The 17,333-nt window shown below is 50.9% G+C and overlaps 1 protein-coding gene across 3 annotated transcripts in view; it reads left to right on the forward strand.

Moving 5' to 3' along the window:
• The first annotated feature begins 3,639 nt into the window (after positions 1–3,639).
• LOC126539909 (uncharacterized) overlaps positions 3,640–17,333 on the forward strand; it is a 63,210-nt gene continuing 49,516 nt past the window's right edge. The window contains exons 1-2 of one of the 3 annotated variants that reach the window (XM_055075712.2): positions 3,640–3,838; positions 4,378–4,512. In XM_055075712.2, coding sequence (XP_054931687.1) covers positions 4,505–4,512 — 8 coding nt within the window. In that variant the 5' untranslated portion in view covers positions 3,640–3,838; positions 4,378–4,504. The remainder of the gene's footprint in view (positions 3,839–4,377; positions 4,513–17,333) is intronic. The other 2 variants (XM_055075711.2, XM_050186727.3) reach the window with 2 other exon arrangements.

Consider the following 17,333-nt stretch of genomic DNA (forward strand, 5'->3'; position numbering starts at 1 on the left):
ATAAATAAATAAAATAAAGTTAAGTTAATAAAACATGCGTCACGCTAGTTTCGGCGCCTATATTGCTGCCCTCATACCGGCAACACTGGGGAGACGTCGCTCGAACTCATCGCTCGCATGGGGTACGACTTTTAGGCGGCGAGTGAACGCGACAGCCATCTCCATCGCGTCGCTTGTCGCTGTCGCGCGCAAGATCGCTTGCATGGGGTTTATACTTAATGACTAACGCAGGTGGACAGTGAACCACGAAAATATGTAGCTATTAGTATAGAAATAACTTAACACTTCGGAAACATGAATCGTAGCAACAGCGGTCTGACAAAAAAAAAAAAAAAAAAACGAATACCTCGCTGATCAACTGTTGGCTGTCCGGCATGCCGAGGAAGCTGCCCGTGTCCAAGGACTCGAGGCCGTCACCTAGGCTGGGGTGCTTATGGCCTCACCCCGCCCAAATCGCCGGACATTTAGAATAAAGTTTTCACTCACTTAATACTTTCTCACAGCTACGTACGGCTGCACTTGTCGTCTGCCTCCCACCAATGGCGGCGTATAATCGCTATCGCGCTCACTTATCACTGACTTCAGCGTGCTTCCAGTGAAGGGCTATACGCCGTCATTGCAGATCTAAAAATACAGTTAAAAATGTTCCACGACGTTTTACGCGTTACCTTTTCATGATTGGACACTCTCACCAGTATTCTTTCCATTGGCCTAAAAAATATGGGCACAATGAAAATTGTTTGTCGGTGCGTTTGAGAGACAACGTTAGCAGAACGAAAGTGAGTTCTAGTAATGTTAACAAAGTTGACTCCCATTTACAACCCCTAGACTTCGCTAGACTTGCAGTTGCGAACCGAACTACAATAATACATGCATGTCATATGAAGCCAATAAAGACACCAAGCACAACATAGGCTAAATTCCTTGTACTTACTAATTGAAATAAAGAAACGATAAATATAATGGAAATTAAAGTGAATGAAAAAAAAATCGAAGTTCCGCCCGAAAGGTGAAGCACCGATTGCGATAGCAAATTAATATATAGCTGTACGAAGTAAGGTAGTAGTTTTATCGGCCGTATGAAATTGTAAACATTAGCTTATTAACTAAATTAACTATGATAGAATATGTAAGCGTGACTCCACGAGGACTTAGAAGGAAACAGGAACACAGAGACAGCGCTGTCGTTGCGTGTCTGCTTCTTTCTACGTCTTTGTTCACTCGCGCTTACCCATTCTATCACGAATTCAAACCAGCTAGCCCGTCAACATGTTTTAACTAAATTAACCAGCAAGGTGTCACGCGCGCACAGGTAGACATGAACAGATCTCTCTCGATGACAGCGCAAACTGTCCGTGAAAACGCTGGAGTTAGAAATCGCGGCAGCAGCCGCGAGCCACTTCACGTCCGTGCATCTGTCGCTTCAACGCGAACGAAACGTTGAAAACACAGCGCACACGCAGCTACCGGCACTACGCGCACTATGCAAAAATTGCAGATCGGTTTTAAGACGAGGCGCGCGCGGGCGCGCACTTTAGCCACGCCCGAGACCGCTTCCAAGACACGGGCGCCGGCAACGCGTCCTTGCGGCGTCCGCCAAAGACGTTTACTACGACGCCCGCGATTCGCGTGGCCAACGCCGTAGTGGACGCTGCGGTTCACTCTACTGTGTTCGGAGGGGCGGGTGAGGAGGACGTCGCGGCACCCTGGCAGCCGCCGGAGAAGGACGCTCCTCCTCCATCACTTGACACCCTTGCCTCGCGCGCCACAGGAGGGAGCACGCATACGGGTCGCGTTCCTCTCTCGCGCACGCGAGATTGCCTTGCTCTTGCCCGTCGAAGCCGCCACAGCGCATATCGCGAGAGGGGCACCTCGCGGCTACATTAGCATATCGCCGGCACGGAAGGCGGTGGCGCGGAAACGTGCACGCTTGCAGCGTCGGAGGGACGCGCATGCGTGCAGGCGCCGGTCTCGACACCAGGGGTGCGCCGCTAGAAGGGCAGGAGGGCCGTTTCGCCACGCGCTCGCGCACAATGAAATATTTTGTGGGCGAGTGTACATGCACAGTACGTACCTACATGTATGTCACATGATGTTATAAGCCCCTTTTAATTTGATTACCATTCTTAGAATACTACGTGCCCCTTTTTGGTGTCTGTCTATGTCTCTGTTTTCGCGGCATCTGCAATAGAAAATAAAACGTTTAAAATTTTGTGGGGGAATCGAAATGGCGCCACAAGCATTCCTCGTTACAGCAGCCACACGCATTAGCGTCTCGATCGGTTATCGAATCTCAGAAGCCACGCGCGAATTTCGCGCTGGCACCGCTAGATGACACAGCGTCTCGAGATGGAAAAATTATCCGTAAGCAACGAGGATGTTGATAGGACCGGATCCGTTACATGCACATGCAACTGTACAACCTAGATGTATTTGTTTTAAGGAAGAGAAAAATTATTCAAGGACAGATAGGCAAAATGCTAGACAGCTATGCATATACCCGATGCCCAATTATATCGAACAGGCACTGTTTTCAGCCACCGAGTTTCGAAGAGGATGCCAGCAATTCTTCATCGTCGTCATCGAAACGAGATAGAGGAGCCCGGCGGCACTACGCGCCATATACATTACGCGTGTCTCAGCGTTCGCACGCACCCGCGAACCACGCGACTCGGTGGCCACATGTGGACTTCACGGCGGCGCCGCCCGAGGGCGCAACGTGTGCAAAGTGCGAGAAGTGAGCCCGGCTGTAGTACACGCCAAATACATGGTGCGCTTTGGCTGTGGCACGGTTTATCGTACATTGCTTGCTTGCTAATAGCGTTAACGTCGACTCTTACCGTATGATGGGCTCCGCGGATTTTTTGGCGTCTCACGTATTTCACACCAACGTTATATTTCACTTTAAGAACCAGTAAAGATTCGATGTTCTATTCCACATTTGAATATAACTTTTTTTGATCGCATATGTATTCCGCTTAATTCTAATATTTCACTATTCGAACACGCACAATTCTGGACCATGATTTTTGTAGCAGGTACGCGAACACGATTTTCACGAATGTACAAAGAAGCGTAATCTGAGCATTGAATCTCAGTGAGGACTTGTGTGACACTGTGAATGGCGTTTATGTGGGCACACATAAGGCCCGCAAGAGCTGTTTATCGCCCGCAATTGTGTCGACCTTCTTCAACACTTAAAGATTTCCATGTGTGATAAGGATGTAATGCTGACGCTAGCGCCTCTCTCTTCCCTTATCATCCTGGCGTCGATGTCCAACGTGGTCTTACCGGTGTTCAGACCCAAGTAGGGCGGTAATGCGCCGGCGTACTTTTGTGTTTAAATTTATAACTCTAGAGAGCATTAGCGCGAAATTGATATTTCATATCAATGTTCGTATCTGTCTTCCGGCAGTACGTTTTCCGATGTTGTATGTGTGCAAACATGGCTCCCCTCTCCCTTTACCATTGCCATCGCGAAGTCACTGGAAGTATTTGTGTGATCCTGTCAAAGAGAGAACACTCTGTAATCATAAACGTGTTCTGTCTGCGCAATACATTGATTACGCCAGCTCGTATACTGCTGCCACGGAGAGCTTTAGTTTTTTTTAGCGAGTTCTTCCCTGCGCAGCCGTGCGTGTGCTCGAGGCGTCCCCAGTTGCGCTGTGCGTGGGGCTCAAAGAGGGCTGATAGCGGCGGTGTGCGAGCAGTTGTTATCGTGCCTGTGTGTACGTTATCCTATCGTCGCGGCCGTGGTCTGCGCCGCCGAAGGGCAGCCAACGCTCGCGTGTCGGACCGCCACTGCTGCCAGGAGGAACCGGGTCCCCGAAATCTAAAGGTATCTTCCGTTTACTACGCGACAAGTTCGCATGCCGAGCTTTGCTCAGACGCGAGAATCAGGTGCAGGGTGCTGCGTGGCGAGCTGCTTGCTCTTATGTGGGTTCACGAGCACATATGCAAGAAAGAAAAGCTGCATGCTTGAGCGTTTCAGTTCGAGTCTTTGAGCGACAGAAAGAATCCACGAGTGACACTAAAAGCGTTTGGAGCATATGAAACTAGCGCAAGGACTAATATCTTCGCTTCACAAGTGTCCACTGCGCTTTTCATTGGCTGATATATTGGCAGCAAAGAAATTTAGCTTCTCGAATTCCACATTCTAGAAATTTTTGCGGTTTAAGCATTGCTTTGAGTTAGTGTTAATAATTTAGTTATATACTGGGCATAGTTTCCTGTTTAAATGGTGTAGTTTGCCTGTAGGTTATGTGGGCACAATATACTAACGACGCCACTGTGGTTGCCCAGGTGTAGCTACTAAGGTGTTCTTATCAAGTAATAAATCAATAAATAATATGAAAATGGGGTTTATTCGGGTCATAGAGCAGCAGCGACAAATGCAGCAGCAACCAAGGTACGAGCCACGCGATGACAACGGGGCTTTTCAGCGTGGCGATCTTCACCCCCCCCCCCCTCCCCCCGAATTGAAAAGTAGCCATCCTGGTGACCTATGAACAGGTGAGCGGATACGGCTTGAGCCGGTCAATGTGCACAGTCTCTCGCCCGCGACGACGGAGATTGCAAGATGGTGATATGGGTTCGACCACGTAATTAGCAGGTGACGGTTGCGCAACCATGCTGTAGGGTCTGTGGTACTTTGAAAGGAGAGAGAGAGAGAGAGAGAGAATATATTTGAAAGAAGGCAGTGAGGTCGGCCTGATCTAACGCGCTCTAGCCTGCTACTCTGCACAGGGAGAGGGAGAACGGGGACATAAAGGTGTGATGAGCGATGACGATGACTTAGAAAGAGGGATGCACAACGGTGAAAGTAAATTCAACATTCTGATGATAAACATTCAGAAATATCATCCATGAAGCCATTATCGGGTTCCGTATCTTGTCTGTACTCACTAGTTCAAGTGAACCTTTTTGGAAGGACCTTGGCAGAAAGGCCAGGAGCAACAACAGGGCGGTACCAAAGCCGCTCGAGGGAGTCGATGGGGAAGGGGTGAGGGGGTGGGTTGAGGCCTTGACGCTCTTTTTGACTACACTGTTTAGCAGACGTCAAAGAACGGGCCAGTTGTCGGTATTTCTCGGGTGTGAGCGACCGTCGAAAGAGGTGAGCATCCAGCAGGGTCCGGCCGGTACGGGACAACCGTATCAATGGTGCTGGAGGGATGGCGGCCGTAAAGCAGGAGTAATGTTGATAATTCGCTAGTGGCTTGAGAGGCAGTGTTATATACGTATGTGACGAATGGAAGTACAAGATCCCAATTAGAGTGCCCATGCGAACATACATTGATAACATGTCACCAAGAGTTCTGTTGGATGGTTCTGTTAAGTCATTGGTCTGTGGACGATAAGCAGTAGTGGTGCGGTGAATAATTTGGCATTAAGTTAGGAGTGACTGCAGGACGTCCGAGAGGAATACGCGACCCAGATCTCTCAGCAGTTCACGAGGTGCGCCACGGCGAAGAACAAAGTTGTTTAGAATGAACGAGGGGACGTTATTGCTGATGCGGCAGGCAAGGCGGCAGTTTGAGCATATCGTGTCAAATGATCTACGGCGACAACTATCCATCGGTTGCCAGCGCCAGTGGATGGAAGGGGCCCGTATGAATCAATGCCGACACGGTCAAATGGGTGAGCTGGGCAGCAAAGCGGCTGGAGAGGTGCGGTGAGGAGATGCGGGACACATTTGCGTAGTTGGCAGGCAATCCAGGAGCGTATGTATTTGTGGACGAAGTTTTACATCCCACGCCAATAATATCGTAGGCGAAGCCGTGTGTAGGTCTTTGGCACTCCGCCGTGACCGCACTGCGGGTCAGAGCGAAATGCGGAGCAGAAATCTTTTCGAAGGTGGCGGGGCACTACTGATTGCCATGTGCGGCCATCATTGTGGTAATTGCAGCGGTATAAAAGTCCGTCGCGGATGGTGTAAAGCTGCGCCTGTCGGCGTAACGCTTGAGGTGCCGAAGCTGCCGGAGGATTTATGACGATCCATTTGTCTTTTCGTTGCTCGGAGACCATGTCCAGGATGCCAAGTGGTGAGATATCACGACTGTGTGTACAAGTACTGGCGTCCGAAGTAACCGGGAAGCGCGAGAGGGCATCGGCGTCTAGGGCGATAGACGACACGTCCAGTGTCCAGTGTCTGCGTCCAGGGCGATAGACGACATGGATATCATATTCCTTGATTTGGAGGGCCCACCGAGAGAGGCGGCCTGACGGGTCTTTGAGGTTAGACAACCAGCGAAGAACGTGATGATCGGTCACCACGTCAAAGGGTCGACCGTAGAGATATGGGCGAAATCACTAAAGAGCCCATACGATGGCCAGGCACTCTCTTTTTGCTACTGATCAGTAAGGTCACAGGTTTTGTGAGGGCACGACTGGCATAAGCAACCACGTATTAGGCATTAGTATTGTTACGTTGTGCGAGCACGGCACCCAGGCCGACACCACTGGCGACAGTGTGAAGTTCTGTAGGTGCGCTTGGATCAAAATGGCGCAAAATTGGCGAAGACGTAAGTAGGTGGCGAAGAGTCGTAAAGGCATCATCAGAAGCTTCCGACCACGTAGAAAGTTCATTGTCGCCTTGGAGAAGATCGATAATGCGCCTTTCGGTCGCCGATACTCGGTAGGGACGCTGTCGAATGGAGGCATGGCTCCCAGTCTCGATAATGTGAGAAACAGTCGTAGTGCGGGCGACTGTCGTTACTTGGCAGTCAATAGAAGAGAAGCCTTGGAGCAAGTGAAGAAGTTCGTCGCGCTGCGTCGTGGTTAGGTCACTGGCAATTGGGGTGTAAAAGAAGGTGGCAGTGACTGAGGAAGTGATGCCTCGAGAGTGGCAAGATAAGTGGAGTCGTCCATCGTCTCAAATATTGAAGACGAGGCCAGTGGCTCTGCTCTGCGAAGGCTTCTTTCACGGCGGCGTAAAGTAATTGGTTCTGCCCATGGGTTTGACACGCACATGAGAGAGGCATCAGTTTCGAACTCGAACTAAGAGTTCGGACGGTGCGACGAGTACTGTGCCATCATCTACAGAGTATATACTGACAAGAGCAGAAGAGCAGGTAGGTATAACGGTGTCGTCTGAAACGGCGATCTTGCGACAAGGGTTGCTGTGGTCAGTGATAATATCTGTCGAAAACGAAAACAGCTCGATTTTGGCTCGGGCGCAGTCAATGATCGCATGATGTGTGGAGAGAAAGTCCCAACCTAATATGACGTCATGTGAACAAGATGGCAACACGATGAATTCTATGATATGAAGGACCTCCTGAATGACGACACGAGCGGTGTAGGCGCCGGATGGCTCGACGTGCTGCGCGTTGGCAGTTCGAAGAGACAGTCCAGAAAGCGTCGTCGTCACTTTTCCTATCTTGCGGCAAATACGGGCATCTATCGCTGAAAGTGCAGCGCCGGTGTCGACAAGTGCTAGCCTAAATATTGTTTCTATTGCGACTTTATTAACATTTTACAGGAAATACGAAATGTATTTGAGGCATCATACATTTCGCTACCTAACGCAGTTCTCACCTCCTGAACTGCGATTTTCACTTTTCCTAGCGCGGAGAGCCCCGCCGACGGTGCATGGGAGAAATGGAGCGGCGGCGAGGAGAAGGTCAACGGCGAGCGGAGAATGCGGTCTCGACAGCAGGAGCACATTCAAAGCTGTCCGAATAGTTGCGGCCTTGTTGGAAACGTGGCGCATATGAACACACATTGTCGGATACGCTTGGCGTAAGTCGGCGACAGTGACCTGCCACGTGTCCAGCACGGCCGCAATAAAAACAAATTGGACGGTTGTCTTCCGTGCGCCAATGGCCTTGAGGTCGTGCATACTGCATCACTGGCCGGGCGGGAGGCTATACGGGCGGGCGCAAAGGCGGCGTACGTCAGCGGAGCGGCAGTCGGAACCTACTGGAGAGAAGGCGGAACGTGGTTGGCTACCTGCTGCTTGATGACATATTGAAGAGCGCGCGCCAATGGAGAACTCGACTGGCCGTGTGTAAGCGGTATCAGAGAAAGCTGACGAGCAACCTCTTCACGGACGAACTCCTTGATCTGTAGCAGCAGCGAAGTGTTATCCGGAGCAACAGCCAAGCTCGACATTGAAGTGGCTTGATGAGGAGATTGGCGGGTGGCTACGCGTTGTTTGCGTAGTTCATAGAAGCTTTGAGAGAGACTGACGAGTTCAGACACTGTTGTCGGATTTTTCGCCAACAGCATCTGGAAGGTGCCGTCTTGAATGCCTTTTAAGATATGCCTGATCTTCTCGGCATCAGCCATTGTGACGTCTTCGTGGTTACAGAGGTCGACGACATCTTTTGCATAACTCCCCGCTCTGTTGCGCGCGACTACGCAAATGTGGCGCGGGGCGAAGCTTGCGAACGGCGGGGCGCCCAAATACCTCCGTCCCGTTAGTTTTGAAGACCGCCCACGTCGTGAGATCACGTTCGTGGTTGAGGTGCCGCACGCTGGCGACAGCGCTCAAATAAATCGACATGTAATTACAAGTAATTAAGTATTTTAGTTTCGTCCCAGTGGTTGTGGATGCTTACCCGGTCGTAGTCAGCGAGCCACTCTTCTACAGCATGATCTTCTGTACCTCCGAAGACGCGTTGGTCGCGTTGACACAACGGGCCAGGGCAGAAGGCCACGGTAGTCACCGGAGCAGCGGGTTGGGGTTGTGGTGTTCCTTCCAGCATAATGAAGACGTGCTGCAGTGTCCGATTGCGAAGTTCCAGATTTCATCCTAAAACTGGTACAGCGCAACACATAAAGGAAGAAATAAGCCGATCCGGCCAGATAAAGGAACAGAGCGCTGTGCCCGATGTACAAGAAATGAAGTTCACTAGGGTTGAGGATTGGGCAAGTAGGTACTGCATTCTCAGCGCTCTGTTCCTTTATCTGGCCCGATCGGCTTGTTTCTTCCTTTGTATGTGGTCAGCGCTCTGTTCCTTTATCTGGCCGGATCGGCTTGTTTCTTCCTTTGTATGTTGCGCTGTGCCAGTTCTAGAATGCAATACCAACTTGCCCAATCCTCAACCCCAGATTTCCTGTTCTACCCAGCGTCTCCACCAATTGTAAAGGGGGTTTATTCGGGTCGTAGAGCAGCAGCGACAAATGCAGCACCAGCAGGTAGGGCGCAGCCAGAGAGCGAACTGGGACGAGCCACGCGATGGCAACGGAGCTTTTCAGCGTGCCGATCTTTTTCCTCACAAATAATTGGTATGCAATTCGGTGCATGCAGCCCTTTTGCACTGTTTGTGCAGCATAACGGACTATTATTGCCTGTTATTTCGTGTGCTGACACAACTTGTTCATTTCCAATCTGAATGTTTGCGCAAATAACACCGGCATTCTTTCTCTTAGCTTATGTTGCTGGAAGAGTTGATTCGCCCTACCTAGAGTAAAAAGAATTCGAATGTCTGGCACGCATGTCCTTAAACCAAATAAACCGGTTATACAGAAGTACCATACAAGGCTGCATTGCAAAGGCAAATCAACTTGAATCGGTATATTGATCCGGCTTCAAAAAAATAAAATTCCACAAAGCTGGTGTTGCAGCTAAACTTTTTGAAAACACTGGGATTATGAGAACTGAAATCCTATGGTTTCCTGCGCATATGGGGAAAGTGGACGAGACTCGGATAAACCTCAATGAGGTTGCTCATGACTTGGCATGAGGACTTGCTAACCGTGACAGTCACAACCGAGCCGTTCACCATCAAGCCAGGGAATCTAGAGATCATTTAATAACATACAATGACATGACATTACCAAACACTACTATTTAGGACGCAGGCAATTCCCATTGCCACATTGAAAACTGAAGAGGGCTCAGGCAGTCTCACTGCGCTTATTGCAAACAGGTACATACCCCACACCGTGCACCATTATTAAAATATATCCAGAGATGGAGATTAAGATGGACTGCAACGATTGTAATGGCATCATTGGAATCAGGCATATGCTGGCGGGGTGTCCCGCGACTCTCCCCAACCTCGTTGAAGCATGGACACAGTGGGAGAAAAGGATTCAAAGCCCATTGTTTTAGGACCAACTAAGGGCCGTCCAGAGGGCCCATGATGTCGCTGAAAGGCTTGGCCTGAGAGTGCCAACGTGGGAGTGAAAGTGCCTTGGCTTAAGAAGTCGAGCACACACACACACACACACACACACACACACACACACAAAAAGCTTCACTGCAACTTCTATGCTTCACTTCTACATTCGAAATTTTCGTAGAAACAATGACATACCGCTTTGCTTCTTGGCACAGCGCAATTTTACTTTTCATGTAATTGCATTAACGGAAGCATCGTTTATACAGGGTGAACATATTGTCACGTGGTGGTGACGTTGAAGAACACAGTAGCAACACTGAACGACTAAACTAAATTTTATTGGGCGAACCTGTGCCCACAAAACAGGCTACACTTATAGCACAACGATAGCGGCGAACACAGTCGGCGATCGTCGAAAATCTGATCAGCGGGTCAAGCGTGTCGGCTTTTATACAGCAGTCGTCGAATGTTCCAGACTAATCGTTCGGACCCGCGTGCCTTCCACAGAGTTATACACCATTCGCGTCACGCGATGAAATCAGATAACACAAGGTTCGGCGACAACAGACAGCCGGGTAGAAGCATCGATAACTTTCCAGAAACTTCGGATACATGCAGGCGCGTCCCGCGCTGTGCAATTACATTTGTTAGGCGGCGAAATGTGGTTGCCCGATAAAGATAAGTACACGTGTCAATACCCCCCTCTTAAAAAGCATCGTCCCGATGCTACAAATATAAGAGAGTGAAACACAAAAGGAGACGTATTAAACATAAGTAACAAAACAACGAAAAGAAACAAAGTCCAAAGGTCAGATACGCGAAGCCCCAAAGTTCATTAACGCTGGTAGTACGGCTTGAGTCGCACAACGTGAACTATTTCAGGTCGTGAGCGGCGCCGCTGTGATAGCGAAATACCGTCTGGCACGACCTCATAGTCCAGTGCGCCAATACGTCGGATAATGTTGTACGGTCCGAAATAGCGACGCAAAAGCTTCTCGCTCAGTCCTCGTCGGCGTATAGGGGTCTAAACCCAAACACGGTCACCGGGCTGGTACTGGACGAAGCGTCGTCGGAGGTTGTAGTGTCGGCTGTCGGTCCTCTGCTGGTTCTTGATTCGCAGGCGGGCGAGCTGTCGGGCTTCTTCGGCGCGCTGGAGATAGGTAGCGACGTCAAGATTTTCCTCGTCAGTGACGTGCGGCAGCATGGCGTCGAGCGTCGTCGTTGGGTTCCTGCCGTAAACGAGCTAAAATGGCGTGATCTGTGTTGCTTCTTGCACCGCCGTGTTGTAAGCGAATGTTACGTACGGCAGGACAGCATCCCACGTCTTGTGCTCGACGTCGACGTACATTGCTAGCATGTCGGCGAGGGTCTTGTTCAGGCGTTCCGTGAGACCATTCGTCTGCGGATGGTAGGCAGTTGTCCTCCTGTGGCTTGTCGGGCTGTACTGCAGAATGGCTTGAGCGAGCTCTGCTGTAAAAGCCGTTCCTCTGTCGGTGATGAGGACTTCTGGGGCACCATGTTCTCGACGAAAAATTTCGCCACTTCGGCTGCGCTGCCTTTTGGTAGAGCTTTAGTTTCAGCAAAGCGGGTGAGATAGTCCGTCGCCACGACGATCCACTTATTCCCGGATGTTGACATCGGAAACTGCCCCAACAAATCCATCCCAATCTGCTGGAATGGTCGGCGAGGAGGTTCGATCGGCTGTAGTAATCCTGCTGGCCTTGTCGGTGGTGTCTTGCGTCGCTGACACTCTCGGCATGTCTTGACGTAATGGGCGACGTCGCCGGTCAGACGCGGCCAGTAATACCTTTCCTGTATTCTCGAGAGCGTTCGGCAGAATCCGAGGTGCCCAGCGGTTGGATCGTCGTGTAGGGCGTGCAGTATTTCTGGACGCAGCGCTGACGGTACAACAAGAAGGTAGCTGGCGCGGACTGGTGAGAAGTTCTTCTTCACGAGCAGGTTGTTTTGTATCGTGAACGAAGACAATCCACGCTTAAATGCCCTAGCGACAACGTCGGTGTGCCCTTCCAAATACTCGACGAGGCCTTTTAGCTCCGGGTCCCCTCGTTGCTGTTCGGCGAAGTCTTGCGCGCTTATTATTCCAAGGAAGGCGTCGTCATCCTCGTCATCTTGCGGCGGCGGGTCAATGGGGGCGCGTGATAGGCAATCAGCATCTGAGCGTTTTCGTCCAGACTTGTATGTTACAGTGATGTCGTATTCTTGTAGTCTGAGGCTCCACCGTGTCAGTCGTCCTGAAGGGTCTTTTAAATTAGCTAGCCAACACAACGCGTGATGGTCGCTGACCACTGTGAATGGCCTGCCATATAGGTAAGGGCGAAATTTCGCTGTAGCCCAAACGATGGGGAGGCATTCCTTTTCGGTTCTAGAATAATTGCCTTCCGCTTTTGACAGCGACCGGCTAGCGTAAGCTATCACGTGTTCATGTCCATCTTTTCTCTGGACTAGGACGGCGCCGAGGCCTAGGCTACTGGCGTCAGTGTGGATTTCGGTATCGGCGTGCTCGTCGAAGTGCGCAAGTACGGGCGGCGACTGCATACGTCGTTTTAGTTCTTGAAATGTGTCGGCCTGCGGCGTTTCCAACTTGAACTCGACGTCACATTTAGTTAGCTGTGTCAGCGACTCAGCGATGCGTGAAAAGTCCTTGACAAATCGCCTGTAGTAGGCACACATGCCAAGAAATCTACGCACTCCCTTTTTGTCGATCGGCTGCGGGAACTTTGCGATGGCAGCTGTCTTTTGCGGGTCGGGGCGGACTCCAGACTTGCTGCTGACGTGGCCTATAGGAACAGAGGCTCATCGTAAGCGATGCGGCACTTTTCTGGCTTCAGAGTGAGCCCTGATGACTTGATGGCATCTAGTACTGTGGCAAGCCGCCTAAGGTGATCGTCGAAATTTCCGGCGAATACAACGACGTTATCCAAGTAAACAAGACAGGTCTGCCACTTCAATCCTGCTCAAACCGTGTCCATCACGCGCTGGAACGTTGCAGGCGCCGAGCACAGTCCAAATGGCATAACCTTGGGCTCGTAGAGGCCGTGTGGGGTGATGAAGGCGGGTCTTTTCGCGATCTCTTTCGTCGACTTCTATTTGCCAATAGCCAGACTTGAGGTCCATCGAGGAGAAGTATTTAGCGTTGCAGAGCCGATCCAATGCGTCGTCTATCCGTGGGAGGGGGTATACGTCCTTCTTCGTGATCTTGTTCAGACGACGATAATCGACGCAGAAACGTAGGGTTCCGTCCATTTTCTTCACTAGGACAACAGGGGATGCCCACGGGCTTTTCGACGGCTGGATGATGTCGTCGCGCAGCATTTCGTCGACTTGTTCTCTTATAGCTTCGCCTTCTCGCGGTGAAACTCGGTAAGGGCTCTGGCGGAGTGGTCGAGCGTACTCCTCGGTGATTATGCGATGCTTGGCGACTGGTGTTTGTCGAATCCTCGATGACGTCGAAAAGCAGCCTTTGTATCGGCGGAACAGACTTCTGAGCTGCTGTTACTCAATCACGGGGAGACTTGGATTTATGTCGTAGTCTGGTTCGGGAACCATGGTCGTCGGGGTAGATGCGGCGGAATCCGAAAGGACAAACGCATTACTAGTTTCCAGAATTTCCTCGATGTACGCGATCGTCGTGCCCTTGTTGATGTGCTTGAACTCCTGGCTGAAGTTTGTCAGCAACACTTCAGTTTTCCCTCCATGCAGTCGAGCGATCCCTCTTGCGACGCAAATTTCAAGGTCTAGCAGTAGACGTTGGTCGCCTTCGATGACACCTTCTACGTCAGCGGGTATTTCGGTGCCGACCGAAATAACAATGCTGGAGCGAGGCGGGATGCTTACTTGATCTTCGAGCACACTCAAGGCGTGGTGACTACGAGGGCTCTCCCGCGGTATCGCTTTATCTTTCGACAGCGTTATTGACTTCGACTTCAGGAAGATGATTGCGCCGTGTTGGTTCAAGAAGTCCATACCGAGAATGACGTCTCGTGAACACTGTTGGAGGATAACGAAGGTGGCAGGGTAAGTCCGGTTATGAATGGTTATTCTTGCCGTGCATATTCCAGTCGGCGTGATGAGGTGTCCTCCAGCGGTCCGAATTTGAGGGCCTTCCCATGCGGTCTTAACCTTCTTCAACTGGGCGGCGATGTGTCCACTCATTACGGAGTAATCGGCCCCTGTGTCCTCTAAGGCGGTAACTGCGTGGCCGTCGAGAAGCACGTCGAGGTCGGTGGTTCTTTGTCTGGCGTTGCAGTTAGGTCTTGCCGTCGGATCACGGCTGCGTCGTGTTGAACTGACGCTGGAACGTCGCGTCGTCAAGTCGTCTTTCGTAGGTGTAGTCTTGGCTTCCTGACTTCGTCGGGAAGGCGGCGGGTCGTTATTATGTCGTCTCTTCGTCGTATTCGTCGGCGGCGGAGGATCTTCGTCAGTTCGACGAACAGCAACCGCACCTCCATCGGTTGCTGCTTTTAGTTTTCTGGATATGGGTGCGTAGAGCGGCCCCGGGGTGGGCCGGTGTATGGTCGGCGCTGCGGCGACAGGTAGCGGCCTGGTGACGGCGAACGGGACGGCCGTCGAGGGCTCCACTGAGTAGCGGCGAGGTAATCGGCGATGTCACGTGGGCGCTCGCCAAGCTGTGGACGCGGCGCGTTGACGGCGAACCCTCTCAGTCCCAAGTCGCGGTGTGGGCATCGGCGGTACACATGGCCGGCTTCTCCGCAGTGATAGCACAGCGGGCGGTGGTCGGGGGCTCGCCATATGTCCGTCTTCCTCGCGTAGGTGCGGTGGGCGACGGGTGGGCGTGCTGGCGGCGGCGGCGGCGGACGACGGAATTGCGGCGTTACAGGGCCCTGGCGCGGTCGCGGAGGGGTGCCTTGACGGCGTGCGACGGCGGCATAGGTCATTGTTTCCGGCTGGGGCTGTGGTGATTCTGGTTGCACCTCAGGAACTCCAAGCGATCGGTGCACCTCTTCTTTCACGATGTCGGCGATCGAGGCCACTTGAGGCTGCGACGAAGGCAAGACCTTACGCAGTTCTTCGCGCACAATGGCCCTGATGGTCTCGCGCAGATCATCCGTGGCCAGTGATTGAATTCCTGCGTAGTGGGTAGAGCTTGTACGGCGGTTGAATTGCCGGTTCCGCATTTGGAGTGTCTTCTCCATGCTGGTGGCCTCGCGAAGGAACTCTTCTACGGTCTTCGGTGGGCTTCGTATCATTGCGCCGAAAAGTTCTTCCTTCACACCACGCATGAGAAGGCGGACTTTCTTCTCCTCGGGCATATCCGGGTCGGCGTGGCGGAACAGACGGTTCATTTCTTCCGTGAAGATGGCAACGTTCTCGTTAGGTAGCTGCACTCGGGTGTTCAGCATGGCTTCGGCCATTTCCTTGCGCACGACGCTCGTAAAGGTGCGCAGGAAGCCGCTACGGAAGAGTTCCCATGTCGTCAAGGTCGACTCCCGGTTCTCAAACCACGTTCTGGCGGCACCTTCTAAGGCAAAGTATACATGCCGCAGCTTGTCGTCGGAGTCCCAGTTGTTAAAAGTCGCGATTCGCTCGTAGGTCTCCAGCCAGGATTCTGAGTCTTCAGTCGCTGCTCCATGGAAGGTCGGTGGGTCCCGAGGTTGTTGTAGGATAACGGGGGACGCTGGGGCAGCCATTGGGGTTGTTTTGACCACGATCTTCTTTGTCGACTCAGGTAGAAGTCCGTGCTCTGGGGGCAGTCCTTGCAGTCTGCGGCTAGCACGCTGGTCTTGGGCGATGTTGGTTTTGTCCTCGGGCTTCGGGCTTGGATCGCGGCTTTGCTGGGGCGTTCGGTACATGAACGCACCAGCACCTCCACCAGATGTCACGTGGTGGTGACATTGAAGAACACAGTAGCAACACTGTGAACGACTAAACTAAATTTTATTGGGCGAACCTGTGCCCACAAAACAGGCTACACTTATAGCACAACGATAGCGGCGAACACAGTCGGCGATCGTCGAAAATCTGATCAGTGGGTGAAGCGTGTCGGCTTTTATACAGCAGTCGTCGAATGTTCCAGACTAATCGTTCGGACCCGCGTGCCTTCCACAAAGTTCTACACCATTCGCGTCACGCGATGAAATCAGATAACACAAGGTTCGGCGACAACAGACAGCCGGGTAGAAGCATTGATAACTTTCCAGAAACTTCGGTACATGCAGGCGCGTCCCGCGCTGTGCGATTACATTTGTTAGGCGGCGAAATGTGGTTGCCCGATAAAGATAAGTACACGTGTCAAATTTCCATTCCTGGATATAGTTTTGTAAGCAATCCCAGGGTTTCAGCGTCGCGTGGTGGTGGTGTAGATTTACTTATCAAGCAGACGTTGCCATTTAGATTAATCCCCGATGTAGAAATAAGCAACAGTGCGGTTGAATCTCTCTTTCTTTATTTACATCTACGCACAGTGGTTGGTACAATATATCGGCCACCAAGATCGAGTCTACCCGCCTTTTATGAATCATTGGAATCTATCTTTTCCACTCTAAGTGCTAAAAGGTATGGTACTATCACTCTTGCTGGCGACGTTAACATCAATATTTGCAAAGACACAAAATGTGACTACGCTCTTCTGCTGCAGTGTTACAGCTTTAAGAACGTAATCTATAAACCTACTACAATTTCGTCGAGGGCACCTACGACTATAGACCATGTTCTCTGCAATAGTAAAAATATATTTGCTGACGTATACGACATGAGTCTCATTGACAACTGCCCTATTTTTGCTTTATTGCGCAACACATAATGCCGTTACAAAGAACAAGCTCTCGGAAACTCGCAGGATTTATTATAAGAAATCACTGGACAAAATTAAAAGAAAAGAATTTCAGGAAATATTTAACATTGACACTAGTATCGAATGCGCAAACTTTGCAAATGCATTGGTACACATAAAATCTGAATGTACCACATATAAACACAGCAAATACGAGGAACGTTTATGCCCGTGGATGACTAACACTATACTTACAGCTATAAAGAAAATGAATTGGTGGTACAAAAATGAAAAAAGAACCCAGAAAGATAACCATTACTATCTGCGAAACTTTCGAATATCTCGTAACCATGTTGTGGCTCCAATCCGGAGGCGAAAGGAAGAATACAACACTTTGTTAATACAACAAGCACAATAAAATACCAGAAATGTGGGTGTTGTAAAAAGTGTAATTCCCGCCTCCCTCCCCCCCAAAAAAAGCCGGTTAAAAAACAAATCACCCCTAACAGGTT

This window comes from Dermacentor andersoni, chromosome 2, assembly GCF_023375885.2.
Source record: "Dermacentor andersoni chromosome 2, qqDerAnde1_hic_scaffold, whole genome shotgun sequence".
Classification (NCBI taxonomy): Eukaryota; Metazoa; Arthropoda; class Arachnida; order Ixodida; family Ixodidae; genus Dermacentor; species Dermacentor andersoni.